General features: G+C 41.0%; 1 protein-coding gene across 1 annotated transcript in view; it reads right to left on the reverse strand.

Moving 5' to 3' along the window:
* Positions 1 to 5248: 5248 nt before the first annotated feature.
* The window catches only part of LOC140334877 (syntaxin-1B), a 40787-nt gene continuing 22022 nt past the window's right edge, over positions 5249 to 24013 (reverse strand). Inside the window, exons 2-10 of the mRNA XM_072417147.1 lie at positions 15965 to 16039; positions 13960 to 14059; positions 12232 to 12306; positions 10112 to 10185; positions 9915 to 10023; positions 9163 to 9236; positions 7149 to 7286; positions 6949 to 7059; positions 5249 to 5363 (exon numbers count right to left, since the gene is read on the reverse strand). Of these exons, the coding sequence (XP_072273248.1) occupies positions 5283 to 5363; positions 6949 to 7059; positions 7149 to 7286; positions 9163 to 9236; positions 9915 to 10023; positions 10112 to 10185; positions 12232 to 12306; positions 13960 to 14059; positions 15965 to 16039 (837 nt within the window). The 3' untranslated portion in view covers positions 5249 to 5282. The remainder of the gene's footprint in view (positions 5364 to 6948; positions 7060 to 7148; positions 7287 to 9162; positions 9237 to 9914; positions 10024 to 10111; positions 10186 to 12231; positions 12307 to 13959; positions 14060 to 15964; positions 16040 to 24013) is intronic.

Here is a 24013-nt window from a genome sequence, read left to right on the forward strand (position 1 = left end):
GTATTATATATTTAATTATATATATATAATATAAAGTTTTCTTTTCAGTTAATTTGTATTGAATCCAATACAAAATTATTTAAATTTCCACCCCGACTCCCGCCCGGGAAACCCAAGGCAAAATCTCTGCAGTCGCCAGGCGAAGATCTAAGAAGGAGGACGTTGCCCGGGGATCTGAACGGACGAGAAGGACGGCAAAGAAACAAGGTAAGTGGGGATTTTCATTGTTTTTAGCGCCCCTGAGTTTGACCCCAAGTGGAATACCGCTGGGGACGGGGGGGGTAAAGTCTTGATTTCTCATTTTATTTTTAATTAAGAAACTATTTGAGAAAATGTTAAATACTGACATTTTTATTAAAAATTAGGATTTTTAAAATGTTTTATTTAAAAAAGTCTTGAACCAAAATTCACCGAAACCCAATATTACATATTTTTCACTAAATTTAGTGTAGAAAATCTATGAATAAACTTTTACTTATGTTTTAGACATTTTTCAAATTTACTATTAACTATTTTACTATTACAAACTATTTTTTAAGTATTGAATCAAAATACTACAGTCTATGGGGAATTTAGGCATTATGATGCTAAATCGCTTTAGGTTTTTTTTCCAGTGACCACATTTTTAAAAAATTATAAAATATTTTTGTGTGAAAAATATATTTGTTTTGTTTTGTTATTCATGATAACTTTCACAAATGAAAATAAAGTAAACCTGAAATGTATCTAGTTCTTGTCTGGTGTTCTTCCCGGACTCTGTTAGCTGGGTGTACCACCCGGAACTTGTCGGTAAGCACCCGGCTGTTTTTAAGTGGTTACTAAAGAATTGGGTCACAATACCGGGGCTGCCACCCACCTACAGCTTCTTTCCACCCAGCTTACAAATTTCTGTGGAGAACACTGCATATATTTATATACCGATAATCCATCAAACTTTTCCCTCCTGGACAAGAGACATCGGGTCAAATACAGACACAAGGAGACATAAACACATTGGGGATTAGGGTTTTGTTTTTTTTTTTTAACGTTATGCTTTTTTGTTCTTTTTTTTCCAGCAGCACAATAAAAAACACAAAAAACAACGAACAAAAACAAATAAAGACAACACACTTTTTTTTTAAACCGAGAATTTAGATTTTTTTTTTGCTCTTCTCTTTTTTTCACGGTTTCTGCTGTAATTTTTTTTCACATTTTTGTAACATGCAAGCAGTTTTTCATATTTTTTCATTTTTTGATGATTTTTTCAACCTTAAAACAACTTTTTTTTTTTTTTTTGCAATTCACATTTTTGTTTTTTTTCAACTGAGACGTTTTTTTTTTGTAACATCGAAAAAATTATCAGACAGGAGGGAGGGAGTAAGGGAGGAGAGGAAGCGGAAGAAGTTTATCCCTTCTCTGCTAGCGGGAAGATGTCACAGGCCCCTCTGGTTGGAAAGGGTTAAAGGGGGAGGAGTGAACCAGGAGGATGTCACAAATCACAGATCATCGTCTGCAGGGAGTGGTGAACAGTTTCATTCCAAGACCAGGAGGGCTCGACCAATGACGTCACTTCGACCGTTTTGCCGTTCTCAGATCTTCTTAACTTTTGACAAATTTTGAAAACCCATTTTCAAGATAAACTTTGGTATGTCCTTTTATTTTTTTTTCTGATTAACCATTTTTTTCTCATTTCCTATCTTTAAGACAAAGAGCACGGTTCTTTAATGGGTAATGTCTCTGTGACATCGGAAGCAAATCATCAAGTCCATCTATCGTTGGTATCCTCACGTTGTATTGTTGCACCATTTTTTTCTGATGATTGTCTCATCCGTGTGACTTTAAAACACACCTCCCCCTCCCCAGGCCCTTGGCTCCACCACCATCTTGCTGACCCCCTGCCTCCCGCCCTGCCCCTTAGCCCTGCCACCCCCTCTCTGAGTGAACCCTCCCTAGGACTCGTTGACCACTTCAATAATTCTCACGACCGGAGACGCTCATTAAAAAAATGAAACAAACATGCAAATTTTCAAGGCCGCTAACGGAGAAAACATTTACAGCAAAATCCGAAGACGACAGAAGCCAATTAGACACCCAGGAAATCCAAAGGGCACAACACACACAATGGGACCAGAGACGCTCATACAATATGGCTGCTGAGGGCGGCCATTTTGAAACTCGCTAATAGACTCCCCTTTTCCAGCATGCTTCCGTTTTGCCGTAACTCGAGAAACAATAGATTATTGATCACTGTGTGCTACTACATCAAAAATCAGGAATGAACATCGTCTATTGCCAAGCAGCTAAAAAATTACACGTCAAAAAAAAAAAAAATATATAAAAAAAATTAATATTAAGGTTGATTAAAATAGCAAGTAGGCTTCGGATTTAATAAAATAAATCAATAAATGAAAACCATGTATTATACAAGAGGGGATGATAGCTACTTATTGTTCTAGATATCCCCATTAGACATTTAGAAATGAAATTCAGTTACACAGAAGACATCAGATTTCAACAAATTAACAGACATCTTCCCTACTCTGCAAAGTTTTTTTTTTTATCTATTTTTACTAATTTAATAATATTTTCTGTCTTAGAATTAATATCTATTTTTTTATTATTTCACTATATATATATTTATTTATATTAAATTATTAAATATTAAAGCTGAAGGCAGGTTGACCACATTTCACCGTGGTGTGATAAGAAGAATGAAAAGCTGCATAGATAAGGAGAAATAATCCTTCTCTCTCTGTCGAGGAAGCCATTTTGTTTCACGACGTAAGCCAACGGAGAAGGCCGACAGTAACATGCCCCCAATGGCTACCTCTTGGCGGATAAATAAAAATATAAATATATATATATTCAATCTGATTCTACCCGACACGCCGCTTGCTTAAAGACAACACTTTTGCATGTCGACAAAAAAAAATAACAAATAAAAATAATATGGTTCAAAATGGCCGCCCCACGATTTCAGTATTAGGTCGGAGTAATTTGTAGTCTTAATTCTTGCATGCACGCGAGAAACTGCCTGTCCCTTTCTCCTCTCCCCCGAAGTGAAAAAGTGTATCTTTTTTTTCTTTTTTTTTAATTTTATTTTCCAGACAAAAAGAGACTTTGAAATATCCACAGAGACAGGTCATATTCATGCAAAAAAGGCAACAGAGAGACGAACGGACAGAACGGAGGAAGAGCTTCGAGGGGGCTGCTATGTCCTGCTGACGGTTTGTTCCTTTTTTTATTTCTGCATAACATTTAATAAAACCTTTCCACTTTTGGCAGGGAATGGCAATGACACATAACAGGTAGGCCATTAAACTTCTTTTTGTTTCTCCCCCCTTTCACCTATGGAATACTGAAGTACCGCTAGATAACTTTCATCTCAGATTCACTTTGGTAGACTCACAGTGCTAAAAACACCAGAGGCCCTTTCCACACACTCATGCAATACCTGTGCACACAGAACATACCCTACAACACGAGTAAAATCAATCACGTGATAATGTTAAAATAAAAAAAGGATAAAAAAAGAAAAACATTTCAACAACACTCCAAAACCTCCAAAAATTAGCCCAGTAATCCTTTGTGACATCCCTCTGATGTCACAAGTGGAACAGCTGTGAGGTCAGAATAACTTTATTGCTGTATGACAAGATGAATCTCTTAAGAACACATTAACTGCTCTTCGGAGGCCGTCCACGGGGCCAGACACAACACGGGTCGGCTGCTGTGAGACCTCCCCCCCACGCTGGCATAAAATGTGCAGGAATGGGGACAGGCTTACGTCTATTAATAAATATTTTGGCAAGAAAAGAAAAAATTCAACCTTTATTACAGTGGTGGAGAGTGTAAAAAGTCGCAACGATCTGCCAAAAACCTAAAAATTCACTACTTTAAGGGGAATTTGCCCCCAGATAAAAATTTAAGTGAAAGATGCACCTCCATTATATTCACAGGACTAAATCTACTTTCTACATCATCTGTGCTATTTCTCGATCCGTGTGCCCTTCATATTGTGACTTTTTGTCTTTGATTGCTTTCATCAGCACAACAAAAAAGTTCCTGCATCTTACATAAAAAAACATTGGATTTTTGTTTTTTATTTTGCATGGTTACATAGGAAGAGTTTCAGATGCAGCGTTTCTGAAACCAGCTGGAATGCTGGACATACTGTATATATATATGGCAAGTGGGATTTTTAGATGGTGGGGTAAGTGGAGGGGAACGGGTAGGGGTCTAGAAGTTTTTGAAGAAGGACAGATATTATTCAGAGGAGATATAATTGGGTTGTAACATCAGAACATTAGTACTGAATATAACACTGTACAGGAAGGTACACAAACCTACGGGAGAGCCGATATCAAGTAACAATAACAGACCGTTGGAGACATCCAAACGAAACATTTCATGAGTTGTTGGATGACGTGACACTGATAACAAAAACTTTGGCAAAGAAAAAAACCAAAAAGGTGGAAGATCGAGCAGCAGATTGTTCTCCTCGAAATGAGGAATATGGTGACACAATGTTTTCCCTACCTATTGCTAATGACCGCAAGTGCCACCATTGTCAGCATCCGGTCTCTCTCCGCTAGCGGTTGGGATCTATAGGCCGCTAGTTTCCCGAGACCGACACACAGCCGACACACATGCACTCCCCCCCCCCCCCTCCCCGGCACGCTCACATCACCATCAATAAAACGGAAGAAATTTCGGGCGCGTACACACAAGACTTTGGCAAGTAACAGAAACACACTCAGCCACCAGTCAAGAAAAAGGACTAAAGAAAGCGCCAGGTCGGACCCTCTGCCAACGCAACATGTCCGGGGGTCCCTGTGGAACACGTCCAGTAACGACAAATACAGTTTGTTGGTTTGTTTTTTAAAACCTTGACAGACGGGTAACAAAAACGGGAAACAGACATAGAGAAAATAAAAATATTTGGGATTTTTCTTTTTTGTTTTTTGAGTGCCCTTTTTGCTCCCCAGCTCCTGTGGATGACAGTTGAGGATTTGGCTTTAGGTTGACGTCAGTTAACACCATCGACGGGAACAGAATGACTTTTTTTTTTTGATATGTCCGCCCGTAAGGTTGGATTAGCTGATGGTAACCTAACTCCTGAGTGAAACCCACAGAGGCAAATAAAAGGGCTGACGCACTCACAGCTTCCTGATCTGTGCGTTATTCCAATACTTGTCATGTACATATTATTGTAACTCTTTTTGTTTTTTTAATCTTTTTTTTTGTAATTCACTATCTTCTTTATCTCTCCTTTTAATCTGCATTGTGCATTTTGTTTTATTTCAGAATCCCAGCGTCCCTCCAATAGAGGAGGCCAAGACAACACCCAACACAACACAACAGATAATAATCATAATTTTCTTCTACATACCCAACCGCCATCGGAAGCAAGAAGAGAAAACAATGGTTGGGCAGGAAGGGGCAGAGGACAGTGACAGTGGGGGTAAGGGCAACATAAGAAAGGGCAGAGAGAGGTAAACAAAGGTTCGAGTCACAGGAAGTGCAGGAGAAAGGAAAAGGAGGAAGGGAGACACAGGAAGAAAGGGAGAAATTGGAAGCAATGGAGGAAGAGAAGCCAAGAAAGTTGGAGGAGGACGAAGAGTCATGGTAGGAATCGGAAGAAATAAAGAATGAAGATGGAAGGGGAAACAACCAAAAAACAGGAAGGACATCAAAGAAAGGAAAAGAATGAGATGGGACAGGGAAGAAAAAGCAAGAGGAAGTGGAGAAAGGATGAGATAAGGGTGGGAAGAGAGAGGGAAAAGAAGAAAGATGAGACAGGTAGGGAAAGAGAGAAGATGGGAACAGATGAGATAGGAAAGGTTGGAGAAAGGAAGGATAATATTAGAAAAATGAGAGAGAGGAAATATAGGAAGGATAAAATAGGAGAAGTCAGATAAAGAAAGTGGGGCAGGATGAGATAGAGATGAAGAAATAGAAGGCCGGAGAGAGGAAAGGTTAGATTGGATGGACCAGACAGAGGGAGAGAGATGAGATTGGAAGAGTCAGGAAGAGAGACCGAAGAATGGTGAGAGAGACAAAGGAGGAGAAAGGATGAGATCAAGACCAAAGAGAAGAATTAGGGGCCCAATGAGTGAGACAGCAAGAAGAATAGACGATATAGAAAGGACCAGGGAGGGAGATGGAAGAGGAATAATGAGGGTAGACGTGATGGAATGGGTAGGATGAAATTGGAAAAGCCAGGGAGAGGGAAAGATGAAGGATGAGACCAGAAGAAGAAGGGAAAATGGAGGAAAAAAAGAAGGACAGAATGAATTGGAAAGAAATGAAAGAGAAAAAAAATAAGAAATTATCAGAAGTGTTATATCAATATAGTTCAGGCATAAATGTTCAACAGGGATAAGGATTTGAGTGGCTACCTATATCTAACCTGGCATCAGCCATGTGTGTCGGCCTAAACATAATATTTAAACTGGTTTCTCTGATGAACTCACTAGACGCCCATCAGTTAATTTCACAATGGAAATCTGGATATTACTGACCAATTTTGGTCACTTCAAAAGCTAAGAAACATGTTTGCCATGTAAAATATAATCATATCTAATGTCCAATGGAGGACTTAACCTAAAGACTATGAGGAATGTTCAGACCCAAAAATCAAGAGCATTTAGGAAAATGTCCTTCCGTCTCCTATTATTGGGTGGCTCCAATATCTACCAAAACCCAACTTGTCCAACTGGGAAAGTTCAGTGGAAGAGAGAAGACCTTTCAGTGATAATAAATGATATGGAAGGGGTTTATAATCAATGTATGGATCAACCAGAGCTGATCCTAAATTGTGGAAGATAACCCAAAATGTTATGGATCAGGGCAACCAAATCTGAGTTTTTATTTTATGTAGGTTTATGTTCAGATTTCCAAAAATGACTAAAGTCTTCTTTAAATAAAGGAGTGTGAGCTTCTTGTGTCAGTCATAAATCCACTTACCCTCCTTGCTTTGCTCTGATATTTCACAGCTTTCTTGGTATCAGACACTGCTCGCTCCACATAGTCCACGGAGTGCTCCACGTTGTATTCAATACGGTCTATCATCTCACCCTGCACAGGAAGGAAAGTGGAAGATTAGTCAAAGAAGCCACCATGTTGCCTTAACCAGGTCTCCAATGTCACCTCCTTGTGGCCCTCACCTGACTCTCCACAAGCATAGCCATGTCTACAAACATGTCATGCAGCTCTCGGATGCTGTTTTCCAGCTTTATGATCTCATTGTGTCGCGTCTCAATCTCGTTAAGAGCTTGTTTGGTCATCTGGGAGTCCATCTTGATCTACAATTGGAGTAGATAGGTTAGTTGCCCATATTGTGAGATATTCACATTGACATAAAAGTGGCTACCTAGGTATATATAGGTAAATATGAACACGTGCCATGGAAAGGTCTAAACTTTAGCATTACAACAGCACTGGAGCCAATTAAAACATAACCCAAATCTATAACCCAACTGTATGGTAAAATATTGAAACTTAGAAGCAAATGTAATTCACAGACTGCTATAAATTACTAAGCAGATACTTAAAACAAATACAAATCACCTAAATTAAGAATGAATATTCTCTATTCTATAGGTTGTTGGTTCATCAGTTTTACTTCATTAGAAATACCAAATCAGCCAATGATAATAGCACAACATTGACAGCTTGATAGTTCCATATAGAAGAACCAATATTCTTCCCGATAGACAAATAAGCCGTACACTCTGAGCACTGATTCAGGGATCACTGAGCATTGCGTACCGGGAATCGTGAGACATTCTGATTTAACCTGGACCGATGACGAAACTGATAATTTGGTAACAAACCCTACATTATGTCTATCATCTTCTTCTGTAATGAACCTCATCTTCTGTAATCAACTTTCATTACCACTCTAAGCTAATTAAACTTCATTCATTCATTGCTTGTGTTTGTAAGTTCTCATTAGCACTAAATTAAAATGGTAATTTTATTACACATTTTTTTTCCAGATACCTTGATGACATTGATATTTGACTCTGAGATTACCGAATAGGATTACCAAAATACTGATTGTTTTTTTAAAAGAACTCAGATTGAGGTATATCAATGTTGAGAACAGAGATTTATGTGGCCAACAATGGAACTGGAAGGAGTGCAAAGGGCAACTAATCTAATAAAAGGAATGGAGGAGCTCAGCTATGAGGAGAGATTAGCTGAACTGAATCTATTCTCCCTTGAGGTATATGATCACCCTGTATAAATATATAAATGATCCACATAAAGAACTCAAAATTTATTAAAATTAATTCACTTTAAGGTCATGACAAAGCACAAGGGGCACTCCTTGTGTCTGGAGGAAAAAAAAGTTTAAACTCCGGGTAAGGAAGGGATTCTTCACTGTAAGGTCTGTGAAAATGTGGAATCGGCTCCCTCAGGAAGTAGTTTCAGCAACTACTATAGATTGCTTTCAGAAAAAGCTGGAAGATTTCTAGAAGCACAGAATATAACTGGGGATTAAGGCTTTAAAGTAAAGATAACAGAGACTGCTGATCCAGGGAACATCCGATTGCCTCATGGAATCAGGAAGGAATTTTTCCCTTGTTGGAGCAATTTGTACCTGGGGTTTTTTTGCCTTCCTCTGGATCAACTATGTCTTATAGGGTTTAATATCTAGTATATGTTTATTTCCCTAGTGGTTGAATTTGACGATCTTGTGTTTTTTATTAACTTGACTAACTATGTAACCATGTAACAAAATAATGGAGAATGTCCCAGTAACTGTCCTGGGTATTATCAGGGTCTGACAAAGGCATCAGTAGTGGAAGTCTTGTTGTACAACTTGCACCTGGACACCTATTACATCCGTAAGATACCAGCTGAGCTCTTCATTACAAAGAGTTGATCTATTCATTAGCACGCAGCGTGTCCATCAAGTGTCTATCAAGCTGCCAGCCAGTTATCTAATGGACCAAAGTGTTTCCAACGCTAACAACCAGCCAATTCCATTTTTGGAATGCTTTGGATAACTTAACCAATCCCTTTGGAAACATCTTGATCAATAAGGCCTTGTGTATTGTAATGTATTGATTCTTCTATTCTCGGCATTTATTGATGGATAGCTATCTAAGGCAAATCTTGGTAAGCCACACACAACCTCCCCACATCCCCCTCACCAGTCCCATTACACACGTCATCTGTGAATATGGCCAGCTTCCCGCTCTCCAGCATGTCTTCCAGCTCTTCATTGGTTGTAGTTCTGCCAGCTGTCAAAGAGAAATAGGTGTCACAAGGATTCTACACATCCATAGGCAGGTATTTATTTCTCACAAACTAAAGAGTAAAGACTAAATATCTGCCCATAACTTCCTAAAAGTCCCCTAGATGTCCACATGGCAAAGCCCAGCCGTCTTGGTACTTTAAAACCATTGGTGAAGAGGCAAAAATGCCAAGTAGTAATACTTGATACTAGTTTATGTGCCAATGGAGCACCCAGCAGAGGTCTGGTACAACACAACAATGTTGCCTTAGATATTAATGGGGGCTGAGAATTAATTAATGAGATTTATTAAGACTCTCAGAAGTAGATGTCCTTCAAGATGTCTATAAGAAGCCTTCAGCAAGCTAGACAAGGTCAAACCATAAGAATATATGCAGGAATAGGATAATTTTTTTAGGGGTTGAGTTACAAATGTCTTTGATGTTCATGTCAATACAAGAAGCATAACCCTGGTGTGGTCAAGGTCACACTTTGACGTCTAGGTCTGGTCATCTCCACTTTTAAGCTCCTACACAATCCACCAAACTCTTCTCCCAAACTGTGCTACATCACCAATATTAGGACCACCCCAACTCAAACTATAACAGGCCTTTGTTTGAAACCATCCTCTGTTTCTCTAGGAACCTTTCTCCCCCTACACCCCAGCACTAATGATCATACATACTGATTTCCAGCTGTCTCTGGATGCGGTCCTTGCAGCGGTCTCTGTATTTTGACTGCGTTGCATTGTACTCTGTCATCACCTCCACAAACTTACGGGACAGCGTAGAGTGCTGAAAGAGAAATGGAAAATAAGGGATCCAAGGAAAGACAGACCAACACCAAATACGCAGTGGTATGATCAGGATTCTCATTGGTTACCTGTGTTTTCCGGATGCGCAGGTCAGCTGAGGAACGGTTAAGACCCTCTTCCTGCTCAATGCTTTGCTCAATTGCTATAAAAAAGGGAATAGATGCTCATTAAAAGGGCTCATCAACTTTATTGAGGACCAAAGTAAAAGTCAGACATTGACTCTGATTTACTAAAGGAATAGAGAATGCTTATAATTAAAGTGAGAGTAGAATTTAGCTAAATTTACTATAGATCCCCACCTCATAGATTGTAAGCTCTTTTGAGCAAGATCCTCCCTCCTTCTGTGTCATGGTTTGCATCTGTTGTGTCATTTGCAACCCCTATTTATTGTACAGCGCTGCAAAATATATTGGAGCTATATAAATACAGTTTAACATTATTAATAATAATGATAATATTACATCTAATGTAGGCTTTTAAATGTTATCTGGAATCCAGGTCCCTCAGCACTTGGTTTGGTATCATTTTTCTGCAAAATTCAAATTTTTTTTCCTACATACTGCTCCAGCTTCTGGTAGGGAAACACATACATTACATGGCATCAAAGGGGACAGAAATGGCATCAAAAGAGTCAAAAAGGACTGAATGCTCGGGACTACATGCCCAATCACCCAGAGCTACTGCCACTCACTACCTAAATGGACGAAGAATAGGAGCAGCCATATACCTGTATATGTTGGGACTGTAGGTTGGTAGGTACGAGATAGAGAACTGGCAACATTGGGCCTCCTGCATGCTAATGTAGCCACCCACATTCAGGAATAAAAAGAACTTTTGAAAGTTTTGAAAAATAAATAGATGAGAGATAATAAAAAGGAAACTGGCATCAAGGTAAGTGCTTAGGTCAGCAACATTCTTACAATGTTTAGTAATGGGCTTTAATCTTTTCCTTTGCAAAGAATACTCAATCCTATGTTTTAGTGAGGCTGGAAAAATCCACTAAATTATAAGGAAAATACCTCTGCAAAATTATTTCAAAAGTGAACATGTTCTACCCCTTAAATCAGTCCAAACTTGGATTATTCATAAGGCAACCTAGGCAGGAGCCCAAAGCCTGGTGGAGGTCCCGGGGGCAATATACAACCTTCATCTTCCTATAGTAAACCAGGGGATAGAAAATTTGGTCGAAGCAGCGTGTGACTTCAAAAATGGACTTTAGGCGACTGGTTCCCCCTTAGTTTAGCATTCAACATTAATCAATCTCAGAATCAACTGTCCTGGGGGGGTGGACATCTGGGGTCTGGAGTTTATCTACATCTTTAATATATATATATATATATATATATATAGCTGATAGCCAGCTGACATATCTCTGCACTGCTTACAAAAAATGATTTAATGCCAATCTCTGCCAAAAGGAGCTTACAATCTCTAATTTAAAAAAAGAATTCGGCTGAGCCAGTCTAGGTGGAAGTTTATGCAGTCAATATTGTATTGAGAATATGACATGCTTATATTTCTATAGACCATAAAACAAAAAACAAAAAAAATTAGATGCTTGTACAATGTTGTAAGAAGTCAAAATGATAAAAATTGCTTTTGGAGCAGGCAGCAGTACTGCAATGTGGCAGGGGGTGGCGCTCCTGCACCATATCACATTGCAGTCATTTGGCAGCCTCTGCAGACTGAGCGCACAGCTTACAGGAGATGCTGCACAGATAGGTGCAGGGATGGAGCTTTCTTGCCAACAAATAGGAATGACACTTATCCCGCAGGGAAGGGGAGGGAAATGGCTCGGTGTTAATCCGTTTGGCTAAATCCCTGATTATCATTCAGATATAGGAGAATAGTATGAATATCCTTGGAAAGGTGCAATATTTTTAGTCTCAGTTATTTTAGTGCTGGAATTCAGCTCCTTGCATTTTTTGTACATTTTTAGCAACACCGATATGTGTAATGGTGCAATGGTATGAATAATATATAGATAGTGTGTGTTGTGTTCATTTCTGGGCTCAGGATTTCAAAATAAATAACAACCCACCATAATCATTTGCAATGGTTCCATTTTAGAATCACATAAAAGCCAGACTCCAAATTTTCCCCCTCCCCTTGGTGCAGAGACACTGAGCAATGCATTGTGGGTATGCTCTCCATAACTAGGACAAAGTGATGATACAATTGGACCGACCTTTCAACTTGGAGCGGACTTTGTTGGCCGTTTTCTTGATGTCGGCTGTGAGATCCTCCAGCTCCTGTTTAGTTTCTGTGTGAAAAACACATGGGGAGAAAACACTTAGGGCCATTTTATTGAAAAGTGAAAACAATCCAATGGGCCCCACAAAAAGGATCCACTAAGCCCTAGTTAGTTCATCATCCTTGGTAAAGTAGATGGGACCCCAGTCTCTAAATCTTGCCACTGGATCATGTTACTTCAGCAATTGGAATAGTTCTACACTCCAATATGTCTTCCAGGTTATTTTTTTATACTGTCCATCTGTATCGAGCCCTAAAGGAGGGGCCCTTGGGAGCCCAAAACGTGGTGGAGAACTAAATGCCATCTGGTAATGGTTGACGTCATGTTTGCACCATGGATCTTTAGCAGTCAAGAAGCAAGGATGGCTCTTCCCCTACTCTCCTCCCAATGTCAGGGGCTTTCCCCTACTGACCACCAATGTTTAGAAGCCCTTCTGCTAACCACCAATGCTAACCACCAATGTAAGGAGGCCATTCTCCTACTTTTGTAAGGGTGGTTCTTCTCTGACCACCAATGCAAAAGTGTCTTCCTCTCACGCCCCACCAATGTAGGGGAGCCCTTCTTCCACCGACCACAAATGTTAAGGGGCCCTTCTCCCACTAACCCACTAAACCTATTCCCATTGACCACCAATGTAAGAGTTTCCTCTGACTGACCACCAATGTAAGGGTGGCTCTTCTCTGACTGACCACCAATGTCCTTCTTTCACTTCTCTCCATGTAGCGGAGCTCTTCTTCCACCAACCACAAATGTTAAGGGGACACTTCTCCCACTAACCCAGTAAAACTATTCCCACTGACCACCAATGTAAGAGTTTCCTCTAACTGACCACAAATGTAAGGGTGGCTCTTCTCTGACTGACCACCAATGTCCTTCTCTCACTTCCCTCCATGTAGCGGAGCTCTTCTTCCAACAACCACAAATGGTAAGGGGACCCTTCTCCCACTAACCCACTAAACCTATTCCCATTGACCACCAATGTATGAGTTTCCTCTCACTGACCACCAATGTAAGGGTGGCTCTTGTCTGACTCACCACCAATGTCCTTCTCTCACTTCCCTACATGTAGCGGAGCTCTTATTCCACCAACCACAAATGGTAGAGGACCCCACTAACCACCAATGTAAGGTAACCCTTCTCCCACTGACCACCAATGTAAGGGAGGCTTTTCCCTGACTGGCCACCAATGTAAAAATGTCCTCTCAAACCCCCCCAATAAGGGGCCCTTCTCCCACTAATCATCAATATTAGGTGGCCCCTTATCTTGCTAGCCACCAATGTAAAGGGACTCTTCTCCCACTGACTACTAATGTAAGGCTTGTCCTTCACCAACTGACCACCAAAGTAAGAGTGACCCTTCTCCTACCATTCATCAGTGGTAAGTGGCTCCTCCCCTGCTAACCACCATGGATCTTCAGCAACCAAGAAGCAAGAGGGCGCCATTATGAAATACTCAACTTGCAACATCTCCAACCAACGTCTCATTCCATCTTTACCACCACACTCACTGCTCATTTGCCATTTTCAGCAGACTAGAAGAAAGTGAGCGACCATCTTGAAATGGTCAACCTCCGACATGTCCAACCTGCCCTGCTTCACCCCTCCCGCTATACCCATTGACCATTTAGCCAAAGCCAAGGACCCAATTCCATTGGCACTTACTCTCATCAGGATTGGGCGCGGCCAGAATGGCTCTGTGCTGTTTCTTCACCTGCTCCACATCTTCTGACAGCTTTTCTATACATCCTCGGATCTCTTCCACCTGTAGACAGAGAAGCACAGTCTTTACCTTTCGTTGCGGGAGTCGATTCACGGACCGCTGGCTGAGGGACGTTAATATTAATGGAAATGTGTTGAGGGAATTAAACCTCTTTATTTACACTCCTTAGCTGTAATTAGTTTAATTTGTCATGAGCGCGGCAGTGACAGGTGACTTCCGCGATACCTCGAGCACAGAAATTTTACAGAGGTGCCAGCCAGGCAGATAGATCCTCCGAAAGAAGCCGAAGATGGAGGAGACGCCATGACTGATGTCGGAATTAGAGGTTAATAAATTATGGGGACACTAATAAGGTGGATTCAGAGGGGGAGAAAGCATGGCCTACAGCAGGGAAAGCTCAATATCGGCATTGTCATGATGAGAAGGAAAGGAACCGGATCTACAGAGAATAAACATTATGTGAGTATAACGTAGGGAAGAGGATGAACCTTTAGCTTCTTTTGTGAGGATTTTCTTTAATTTTTTATCTGCTTTTGGGGTGCCCCCATATCCGGAAGCATAAATTCAACCTAAATGTTTTTTTTACCCTTTCCTGATGAGTGCTACATCCCTCAAATGTAATGTTATATTACTAATTATGACCAAAAAAGTCAATTCACAGTCCACATCAGCGTTTTTAGCAATGGTTCCTTCAGAGGTTGCTAGGGGTTCAGTGAGAAAAAGAACAACTTTTACCAATAAGTGACTACTGATCTATTTACCACAAATAGCATTCCCAATGCCCAGAAGTCTTAGGTGGTCTTTCACCTACTGACTGTCATTTTAAGGGTGGCCCTTCTCCTACTCTACTCCAACATATGGGGCTCTTCTCCGACCAACATACAAGTGTCCTTTTCTTTGTTCTTTTCTTACTGATTGTCATTGTTAGGAAGTTCTTCTCTTGCTAACCACCAATGTAAGGGGGCCATTCTCCTACTGACTACCAGTATAAGGGTGGCTCTTCTCCGACTGACCACCATTGCAAGAGTGGCTCCCACTGCCTTTCAATGTTAGAGGTTCTTCTCCCTCTGACCATCAACCGGGTCAGTGGGAGACCATCATCCTGGTCAGTATTGTACTTTGATTCCCCACCAATGTAGGGGAGCCCTTCTTTCACAAACCACAAATGTTAAGGGACCCCTCTCCTGCTAACTACGAATGTAAGGGTGGCGGTACTCCCACTGACCACCAATGTAAGTAAGCCTTCTCCCGCTGACCAAAAAGTAGAAATGTCCTTTTCCCACTCACGACCAACGTGAGGGTGGCTCCTTCTCTGCTATGGCACCCGATGTCACAGGTTCAGTGACCACCTCCCTACACATTTCACCCAAACAAACCTTTCAATGCTTTAAAATAATAGACAATATTTTTTCCATTGGTTTTTATCTTTTCCTCATAACCCCACGGTAGGAGCTTTACTGCCCTGGAGGGGACTGAAAGTTAGAGGAAATTGCTAGGAACATAGATTTTGTGGGCGGCATCATATTTCGGACCCCTTAATCATTTTCGGAGCTTCTTGTAACTGAGGTGATACATCCATTGAAGGAATTTGAATCCTTCTGGTGGTGGTTTTACCATCCCTGCGGGTAATCTGGCACGTTGAGTTGTAGGAGAGACTACCAGAAATCTAACGATGATAATGTTTACATAATTTGGGAGAGTTTACTAACCGTGCACACTGCAGCTACCAAAACAAAACTGTATATTGTGGGGTTTCAACTATTCTCTGCACTGCCCAAAAATAAAGACATCGGTCAAAACATTATGCAGAAACTTTTACACTCCTGGCTACAGTAAGAATAAGACAGCGGGAATCCGACATTCAGGTTGCTGCCAACTCAACAGAACTGAAAAATTAATTTTGGTTTTACCCAGTCTTTAAATATTCAGTAGTTTTAGGGAAATTACCTGTTCAAAGAATTCATCCATAAAATGATCTCGATCCACGTGTACAATCTCCTCATCGTCATCGCTGTCTTTAGCCTGTAAGGGAAAATAAAGAGACTTAGAGCAAATGTAACTGGTGATGGACCCTCCATTGTCACTAAGTCCTACATACCCTCATTAACAGCTGCACATTGTTATCTATTTATCTGTGCCATTGAATATGGAGAAAATTACATAGTTACATAGTCAGGTGGCAAAAAGGTCATCAAGTTCAACCACTAGGGAAAAAAACATCCCAGTTATAAAACCCTATGGACATAGTTAGTTGATTAGCTGGATTAGCTGAAGGCAAACAAATCCTGGTTCAAGTTGGAGCAGACACAACTGGTGATGGACCCTCTCCGCTCATAATAATCCCTACACACACATATGGCATCAGCACACCATCATCTATATATCTGAATATGGACAAAATTAAAGCCGACACAACTGGCAATGGACCCCCACTCTCATTCATCCCCACACACATGCAGCCTAGCAGCACACGATTTTCTATATAACGGTGCCATTGATGACACCAATATAGACCATATAGTACAGATCCCACTAAAGAGAGAATAGTGAAAACCCTGACCATCCTGAATGAGGATAAAGCTGCTGGGCCATCATGGCTCCGCCTGAAGTTCCCTACAATCCCCTGTTCTTAGAGATATGGCAAAACATTGTGTGGTCATGTGAAGTGTAGAAGTGGATTGTTTTGATTTACCTTTTACCTATTATCGGTTCCATTTTACAAACTGACTTTTGTCAAAAGCAATCATACATACTAATAATATATACATGAATTTCTTGCATCTGTCATACTTATATGAGTATCGTCTACTTGCTATTTGCTCAGATTAGCCCTGAAGAAGGGAGATGTAACCCTTGAAACGTGTCGGATTTCAGGTTTTCATGAGTACGGTTGTTTTTGAATCTCCACTTCCTTCTACATTTTAAGTTGTTCTCGAGATTGTGGTAAGGCTGAAAACAACCTTGGTCTAGGACAATGTTTCTCAACGGGGTCCCTTCAGAGGTTGCCCAGAGTTCCTGAGGCTATGTTTGCCACTAGGTGACACCAATGAGTTCTTTTTAGCTATCTGGGGGGAACACTGACCACCATGTTAATATATTTGTGAGCTGTAAAAAGGGAGTCGATGTAAACCTAAAGGGTATTTGAAGACTTCTCTCATAGTAAATGGTTTACAAAGGCTGGTCAAGGAGAAGCCTACTGGCACATTTGAGACTATTCCCAAAAAATTCAGAGGTTCCTCAAATCCAGCACCACTCCCATCCAAATTTTTATCTTGCATAGTTCCATGATTGCCATGCAAGGGGACAAAAACGATGGACCACCATAAATGGTGGACCCCGAGTCAATGTGTGCATCAAGAACATGAATTGTATTGACATGTAATATGGCAACTATATAGGTTTCCTGCTTAGCTAGAGTGACAAATGATTTCTATGTCTCGAAGTAGCCACTTGGTATCTGAATGTATATCTTGGTTCTTATAGGTTATATGCTAAATGTCATCTAATATGCATTTTTTCTTTAGACATGTTGCATTTTTTTTTTGTTTTTGTTTTTTGGTAATGTGTTTTCTATTTCCCTCCCCTCCTCTCCCTTTATTGTTTTAATAAGTTAAAAAATGAAAAAAGAAAAAAAGTGAGGTAGTCTCAGGAACAGAGTTACATTGGATGCTTCAAAATCTGTAACAACTGTAATGCTTCTATAGTTATTGTTTGTGAATGATGAACAATGCACTTATTTTGTTAAAACTCAATGTTTTTATTACTACTTTACTGGTCATAGGAGACCACAAGTTAGATGTTTTGGAGAATTGATTAACATCTAAATTTTTTAGAGACCGTGTCAGTTAAGCTGCACATCCAAAAGCTGGTGCTCAGGCAGGGACTTCACTGTGTGCAAGTTTCCCTTTAAAACAAATTTTAATTTCCTTTTTTTCTGCCATGCGAATATTCCTTAGTGGTCATAATCCCCTAAATAATGCAGGTGCTTTACATGGGCACGGCACCATCCCATGGTGGACATCAAAGTCGGTGGCAGGTGTCAGGAATTAGAAAATTACTCGCCTACAATTCCACATCTGCTCCCGATGTGAGGGTGACGAATAGGCTGGTGCTGAACACAAAACAGATTATTGCGGATCAGATCTTCTGGTAACGGTAATGAGACCTCAGGAATTCTTGTGCATGGACTTCAGATTTATCCCAATACTGAGAACTGATTGGTACCTGACACCTATCTCCATTAATAGGGATAAATATATGCCAAAGGACTGACAACTCTACTTATGGGATCCATACACCAGCCATAATCCCTGCATGCCAATTGGGTATAGATGGAGCCATTACTCTGTGGTCTCCTGTAAGTATATTTCCTGCCGCCACATGTGCATGCAGCAGAACCTGATTGGCTACTAGCATCACGCCTCGCTCTGGGTAGGGATGGCAATTATTTACACAGATTCTGGTACTTCCGGCAAGTGGCTGCACTGCTATTCATCCAAGCTGGCCTGCGGTGCCAAAACTATGCTAGGCAGCATTTCCAAAAATATAATGCCCCATAGCACACAGGTCTGACCAGCACAGAACTCTCAATGATTAATGGCAGAGATTTAATTTTTAATTAGATCAGTTCTATTAAAAAGCGATCAGTCTGCAACGAAATTTAGGTTATGAATGCAATTGCGTTGATTTTTTAACCCTTTGGCTGCCATGACGAGAACCACATTAGCTATCTAGTAGAGGGTCAGCCATGATGTGCAGGTATGTGTCCTTGGCAGTCAAAGTACGCTGAAGGCATGCTAAAGTAACCTCTCAACCTACATTACTATATGCTATTTAAGAATGCCTTGAAAGTTAGTGCAGCTTGATGAATTTGGCTCATGTCCTTTAGGCACAGTTTTAACACATCGGAGCTCAAGGGGGAACTGCAGTCATTTTCATTACTGCTGGATATCTATGTGTACGTCATCTTGTCACTGAGCATTAAGATTTTATTTGTAATTACTAATGTACATGGGGTAGCCAAATTTTCTCTGCCTTCTCCTTAATAATGCTGCACATTGGTTGTGCATTTCTGAAAGTCTACTAGACAGGGTACACACACTGGCCACATTATTAGGCACACTTGACCGTATCGGGTTGGACCCCCATTTGCCACCATTTTTTGTGGCACAGATCCAACATGGAGCTGGAAACATTTCTCAGGGATTTTGCTCAATGTTGATGTGATATGGCAGATTTGTCAGGTGGACATCCATGATGGGAATCTCCCGTCCGCCACATCCCAAAGGTGCTCTATTGGATGGACATCTGGTGAATGTGGAGGCCATTTGTGTCCAGTGACCACATTGTCATGTTCAAGAAACCAGTCTGAGATAATCTGTGGCTACTTCCTGCTAGAATTAGCCATCAGAAGATGGGGGCACTGCGGCCATAAAGGTGATAGACATGGCCAGCAACAACACTACGGTGGGCTGTGGGAATTTTACCATGGTCAGTTGGTACTAAGGGGCCCAAACAGTGGCAAGAAAATACCACCACTCCATTACACCAACACCAGACTGAACCACTCAAACAAGGCAGGATGGACCCATGGTTTCATGTCATTGACACCACTATCCGGATGTTACAGCAGAAATTGAAACTCATCAGACTAGGAAATGTTTTTCCAATTTTTTTTTGTCCAATTTTGGTGAGCCAGGTACCTGTTCTTGGCTGACAAGAAACCCAATATGGCTTTCTGCTGCTGTAGTGCTTCTACTCCAAGGTTGGACATGATGTGCACTCATATCCCCTCTTCCGGGGTAACAAGAGGGTAGTTTCGCTTTCCTATCCGCTGGAACCAATCTAGTTATTCTCCTCTGACCTCAGGCATCAACAAGGCATTTTCACCCAGAACTGCCCCTCGTTGGGTATTTTTTCTTCTTTAGACCATATTCTGTAAACCTCAAAGATGGTTATGGGTGAAAATCCCAGCATATCAGCAGTTTGTGAAATGCTCACACCAGCCCACCTGGAACCAACAACCATGTCACGTTCAAAGTCACCTAAATCACCTTTTTTCCTATTCTGATGATTTGTTTGAACTTCAGTAGGTTGTCTTCACAATGTCTACACTACGAAATGCATTGCCGCCATGTGATTGGTCCATGAGTTTTTTGCATCAATGAGCAGATGAATAGGTGTACTTAATAAATGATATAATAATATAATATTAAAATATGGGTGTATATCGAATAAAAAGCCTTAGACCCCATAAGATAAAACATCCACAATAAAGCTGTTAGCCACAGGCCACTTGACCTTGTCTGTCGGGGCTTTGGATAACAAGAAGGAGCTCCCGAGCAGCCAGTTTGGATGACAGGTCCTCCTTATAACTGCAAAGGCTTATAAGGCCTCAAAAGCAAAAAGTGACCTTAAGTGAAGGCTTTTCTAATATCCTTGTCCTTGCTTCAGCATTTTACTGACCTAGAACAAGCATGCCGCCTCTACAATAGTGATTTAATTGGCTGTATATGTGTGTTTGCACACTATAAGATAACGGGAAAAGCTCTCAGGCTGTGAGAAATCAGGGCAAAAATAAGAACATATATTTCAAAATTAAACTGCGCTAGTCCTGAAAAGCTTGTCTCAGAGGTGGAGTTACACCTTGAAGTGTTAATAAGAGCGAGGGTATATTTAGTCATCTTGCTGAGCCATCACAGGAGGGAGACCTCCGCCAGACGGACAAGGTCAGAGCGGCAGTCTGAAACACAAACCCCCTCCAATAAGAGACAGCGAGACAGCCACCGATCGCCACCCAGACAGTCCCTGTCACAGTGTGAGATGGCTTTATCATTGCCTCAACACCTCGCAGGCTTTGTTGACAAGCAAAACCAACGAGGAAGGTCACAAACACAAACGTCACCACAACAAGATGGCGGCCTAACACCATTACACATGGAAATAATGATCCACAGGCACCAAAAAGCAAAATACCCAGAACACAGGAGGCTATTAGAGTTTGAGGGAAGGTATCAAGGTTTTGGTTGACATGGGTTCTATAAACCTAGAAACCTAAAGCCATTTTAGTTGATATCTGGCAGGAGCTCTATTTACCAGGTAATGGAAGCCATTGAGTTGAAACCTGGGGATATTTCTATCAACTTATTTTGGCTGTCGTCAAGTGAAAGAGGTAATTTTGAACCTTTTATCAACTCAGAAGGTGGCAGACATTTTGTTTCACACTTGGGAACACTCCTTTCAACCCACAGACTATTCTAGGTGACACTTGAACCGATGTCTAGTAACTGTTTTTAATTGTGTGGAAAAGGTCACTTTGATTGACTTTTGGGAATAGTTTTACCAACTCTGAAGGTGGAACCCATCTTGGTCGACATCTAGAGATGTTTCCATCTTCCCGAGAAGCAGAATCTATTTGGTTAACATTTTGTACTCTTCTACCAATTGAGGAGATAGGAGTTATGTTGTCTAAGGAAGCCAAAACTGCTTTCGGTGATGTCAGCAGATGTTTTTATCAACCCACCAGGAAGAAACTAATTTGGTTGACATTTGGGAATAATTACACCAACTTTGGAGGTTGGAACTTGAGAGTTGGTTGGGAGTAATTCCACCAACTCTGGATGTCTTATTCAAAGACATTTAGGAATGTTACCATCAACCCAGGAGGAAGCAGCCATTCAGAAGGCCAAAGCTATTTTGGTTAAAGTCCAGGGTGGTTATTTTAACCCAAAAGTCAGTTTGGTTAACATCTAGGCATGGTTCTATCAACTGAAGATGCAGAAGCCATTTTGGAAGACATCTGGGGACTGCCCTACCACTTCAAGACATCTGGGGACTGCCCTACCAAGAAGGCTGGAGATATTTTGGTTGAAGTCAGAGGTAGTTCTTTTAACCCAGGAGGTGCAAGTCAGTTTGGTTAATGTACGGGGGATGGTTCTATCAATCCAGGAATCCATTTTAGAAAACATTCAGGGACTGCCCTACCAACTCAGGAGATAGAAGCTATCATGCCTGACAGCTGGAGACATTAATAATAATCCACAAGAACCAATTGTACTGTTCTATGACCTCAGGAAGCCAAAGCTGCTTTGACTGATGTCTGCAGATGTTTTTATCAACCCACCAGGAAGAAACTATTTTAATTGACTTTGGGGAATGGTTCCACCAACTCTGAAGGTGGAGGCCTTTTTTGGTTGTCATCTGAAGACATCAACCCATAAAGCAGAAGCCATTTTGAAAGAACTCAGAAGGCTGAAGCTTTTTTGATTGAGGTCGGGTTCTTTTAACCCAAGAGGTTAAAGTCAGTTCTTTTAACCCAAGAGGTTAAAGTCAGTTTGGTAACTTCTAGGGATGGTTCTATCAACCCAAAAGGCAGAACCTGGTATGGAAGACATCTGGGGGCTGTCCTTTCAACTCAGAAAGCCAAACCTTTTTTGGAAGTACTCAAAGGGCGAACGTTATTTTGGTTGATGTCAGGGATGGCTCTCTTATCTCAAAAGGAAAAAGTCAGTTTGGTTAATATCTAAGGATGGTTCCATCAACCCAGGAGGCAGAACCCAGTTTGGATGACATCTGGGGGCTGTTTTATCAACTCAGAAGGCCGAAGCTATTTTGGTTGAAGTCGGGTGGTTCTTTTAACCCATGAGAGAAAAGTCAGTTTGGTTAATGTGTATGGATGGTTCTATCGACCCAAAGGGCAGAAGCCATTGTGTAAGACATCGCTGGAGACTGTCTTGTCAAGTCAGAAGGCCGAAGTTATTTTAGGTAAAGTCAGGGGTGGTTCTTTTAACCCAGGAAGAAAAAGTCAGTTTGATTATTATTTAGGGATAGTTCTATCAACATAGAAGGCGGAAGCCTAACATAATTTTCTCATGTGATGCATCCTATAGAATGGCAGCAAAGGTCTGATTGCTAAAAGGGCATAAATGGTTAGGTTTTCTAGGAAAAAAAGTTTTCATGCTTACAATCTATTTCCTGTTAATAACATTGATTACAAAGCTTTTTGGCTGACTGAGAGGCCGGTAAAAGACCATCAAGTTGGTAAACCCAATCAAAGCTGAACACGTCCGGAAGATAATAAATGTGTGGTTTCCATGATGCATTGGTAGCTCTCCCTGGTCTGAAGGCTTTGGTGTAGGACTTGAATGGGTGTTGGGAAGCAGACTGCATAATAAGTATAATAAATAATAGCAAACAGTAATGCCAAAAAGCAGTATATCTGTTTTTAACACAATGAAAAAACCTTTCAATCTGCAATATATTAAAAAAAAAAATCAAGTTATTGTCCTGTCAACCCAAAATCAGTGTAATGCTTTAATGCAGGCTGTGGCAAAACAGAAGAAGAATTATGCAAGGAATTTAATGAGCATGGCCCTTTAATTATTAAGCAGCTGTGGGTTCGATCACGGGGAACGGTGAGAAGATAACGAGGGGATTTAATTAGAGAGATTAAAAAGCAAATTGATACATTTTTACTCGTGTTTGCCGTCCAGAGTAATAATAATGGCTTTGCACATTGGACCCGGCGGAAAGAGAAAGTGCGGGGCCTTTTTTTTTCATTTTCCCAGAGCGGGTGGAAAATGCTGCAGAATTTACACTGAGTCAGGTTGTAGAGGCTGTAATCAGAGGGAGCCATAGGGGGCCAGGAACAAAGGAGGACGTCCGCTGTGACTGCGGGGGGCTCTGCGATAATATCTGTGCGTAGCCCCTCACTACGACTCATTCTTAGCATCAATGGCCCCCGATAATTCCAGAGAGTCTGAGTCATTGCCGCCTTAGTGGCTGCATCAAAATGTCACTTTACATGTGAAGGTTTCACATTTCAGGTGCTGCGCAGTAGTTTGAGGTGCACCGTGGGGACACTTTAAGACCAAGACGAAGATCTACCGGGGCCGCCTTTGCAAAAATAAGATGTACAGATTAATAATAAGACGCCACTTACTCCATACTAAAACCTGCAAGGCAGAAGAAACCTTATTGTGCTTTGCACCATCAATG

The sequence above is a fragment of the Pyxicephalus adspersus genome, chromosome 7, assembly GCF_032062135.1.
Source record: "Pyxicephalus adspersus chromosome 7, UCB_Pads_2.0, whole genome shotgun sequence".
Classification (NCBI taxonomy): Eukaryota; Metazoa; Chordata; class Amphibia; order Anura; family Pyxicephalidae; genus Pyxicephalus; species Pyxicephalus adspersus.